This window comes from Priapulus caudatus, unplaced genomic scaffold, assembly GCF_000485595.1.
Source record: "Priapulus caudatus unplaced genomic scaffold, Priapulus_caudatus-5.0.1 Scaffold2324, whole genome shotgun sequence".
NCBI classification, from domain to species: domain Eukaryota; kingdom Metazoa; phylum Priapulida; class Priapulimorpha; order Priapulimorphida; family Priapulidae; genus Priapulus; species Priapulus caudatus.
The window spans coordinates 23197-24707 of record NW_014579385.1 but is presented as its reverse complement, the minus strand read 5'-3'; the positions used below and the strand labels follow the sequence as shown (position 1 = coordinate 24707).

The following is a 1511-nucleotide window of genomic DNA, read 5'->3' as shown; positions in this document are numbered from 1 at the left end:
CATGTGGGTGCAGGTGTGCGTGTGTGTACGTACGTGTGCGTATGCTCGTGCGTGCGTGTGCGCGACCGTGTGCGTGCGTGTGTGTGTGTCTGTATGCATGCGTGCGTGTGTGTGTGTGTGTGTGTAGGTGTGCGTGTATGTACGTACGTGTGCGTATGCTCGTGCGTGCGTGTGCGCGAACGTGTGCGTGCGTGTGTGTGTGTGTGTCTGTATGCATGCGTGTGCGTGCGCGGGCGTGTGTGCGTGCACTCACCTTCCGCTTGGCGCGCGCCTGCAGCTGCAGCGTGTTGCTATGCTGCTCTCCGGGCACGATGGACACACACAGCTTCCATACGATCAGACTATACGCCAGCGTGATGACGATCATCGGGAAGAAGAACAGAGCTATCGTCATGAACGTGTAGTAGGCCGCCCGCTCGTTCTGCGCCGATCCCACCAGCCGACAGCTTTCATCGTACACGGGCGTACTCGGCCACTTCTCCCAGCAAACTCGCTCGACGTAGTCCAGCCAGTGGATCTCCTTGTATTGTCTGTAGATGAGCAGCGGGAACGATGTCGCCGCCGCGAGAAGCCAGGTGGCGACGATGACGATGGATGCTCGCTGTTGCGTGATGCGGACTTTTAGCGGCCAGAACACGGCGAAGAAGCGGTCGATGGAAATCGTCGTCAAGGTGATGACACTTGCGACGAGGGCTGTCACTGTGGAAACACAAACGAAGAGGAGGAAGGGAGTTAGTTACCATGGATACGGTCGTCAAGGCGACGAGCGCTGTCACTGTGGGAAACAAACGCGAGAGGGAGTTAGTTACCATGGAAACGGTCGTCAAGGCGACGAGCGCTGTCACTGTGGAAACAAACGCGGAGGGAGTTAGTTACCATGGAGACGGTCGTCAATGTAATGATACTGGCGACGAGCTGCGGAAACAAAAGCGGGAGAGAGTTAGTTCCCATGGAGACGGTCGTCAAGGTGATGACGCTGCATGATGATGAAGATGATGCCGTTACTGTGAAAACAAACGCGGGAACTGGAATCGTAGTTAGTTGTCGCTTTGTGAAGTAGCATCTGTCGCTATCACGCACACAGCAAGTATGATTGAGAGGGAAGGATGCGGGGAACAATAGAAGAACTCAGCGATACATTTCCTGTTTTTACAGAAGCATTGTCTGCATTCTCTACTTGTAAACTGTCAGAACGCATATCGAGAAGGAAGAATATATTATCATTATGAAGTTTCCGTGAAAAATTCCTATACCCTGGCTTTGCGCTCGCGCGCCGTAGGCTGTGTATATAGACTGAGGGAGACAGTCCCGCCGGGAAGGGTACGTTAATGGAGAAAGCTTGTAGGAATCCGAGGCGGGTACCCTGTCAGGCGTGACTGCGTGTTCGCTGCGTAGGAGAGAACGAGCGCGATGGATTCGCAGGGTATTCGATTCGCTATAGTGCTGATTTCTGTTCACTTGATTTTTCCTGCGAGTTTTTGTATTTTTCGCGGACACCAATAAGCATGCAG

General features: G+C 53.6%; 1 protein-coding gene across 1 annotated transcript in view; it reads right to left on the bottom strand.

Moving 5' to 3' along the window:
* Positions 1 to 699, bottom strand: part of LOC106818546 (neuropeptide Y receptor-like) — a gene marked incomplete at its 5' end in the record, with an annotated part of 3799 nt that extends 3100 nt beyond the window's left edge. The window contains one exon of the mRNA XM_014823246.1: positions 254 to 699. Within this exon, the coding sequence (XP_014678732.1) occupies positions 254 to 699 (446 nt within the window). The remainder of the gene's footprint in view (positions 1 to 253) is intronic.
* Positions 700 to 1511: the final 812 nt, after the last annotated feature.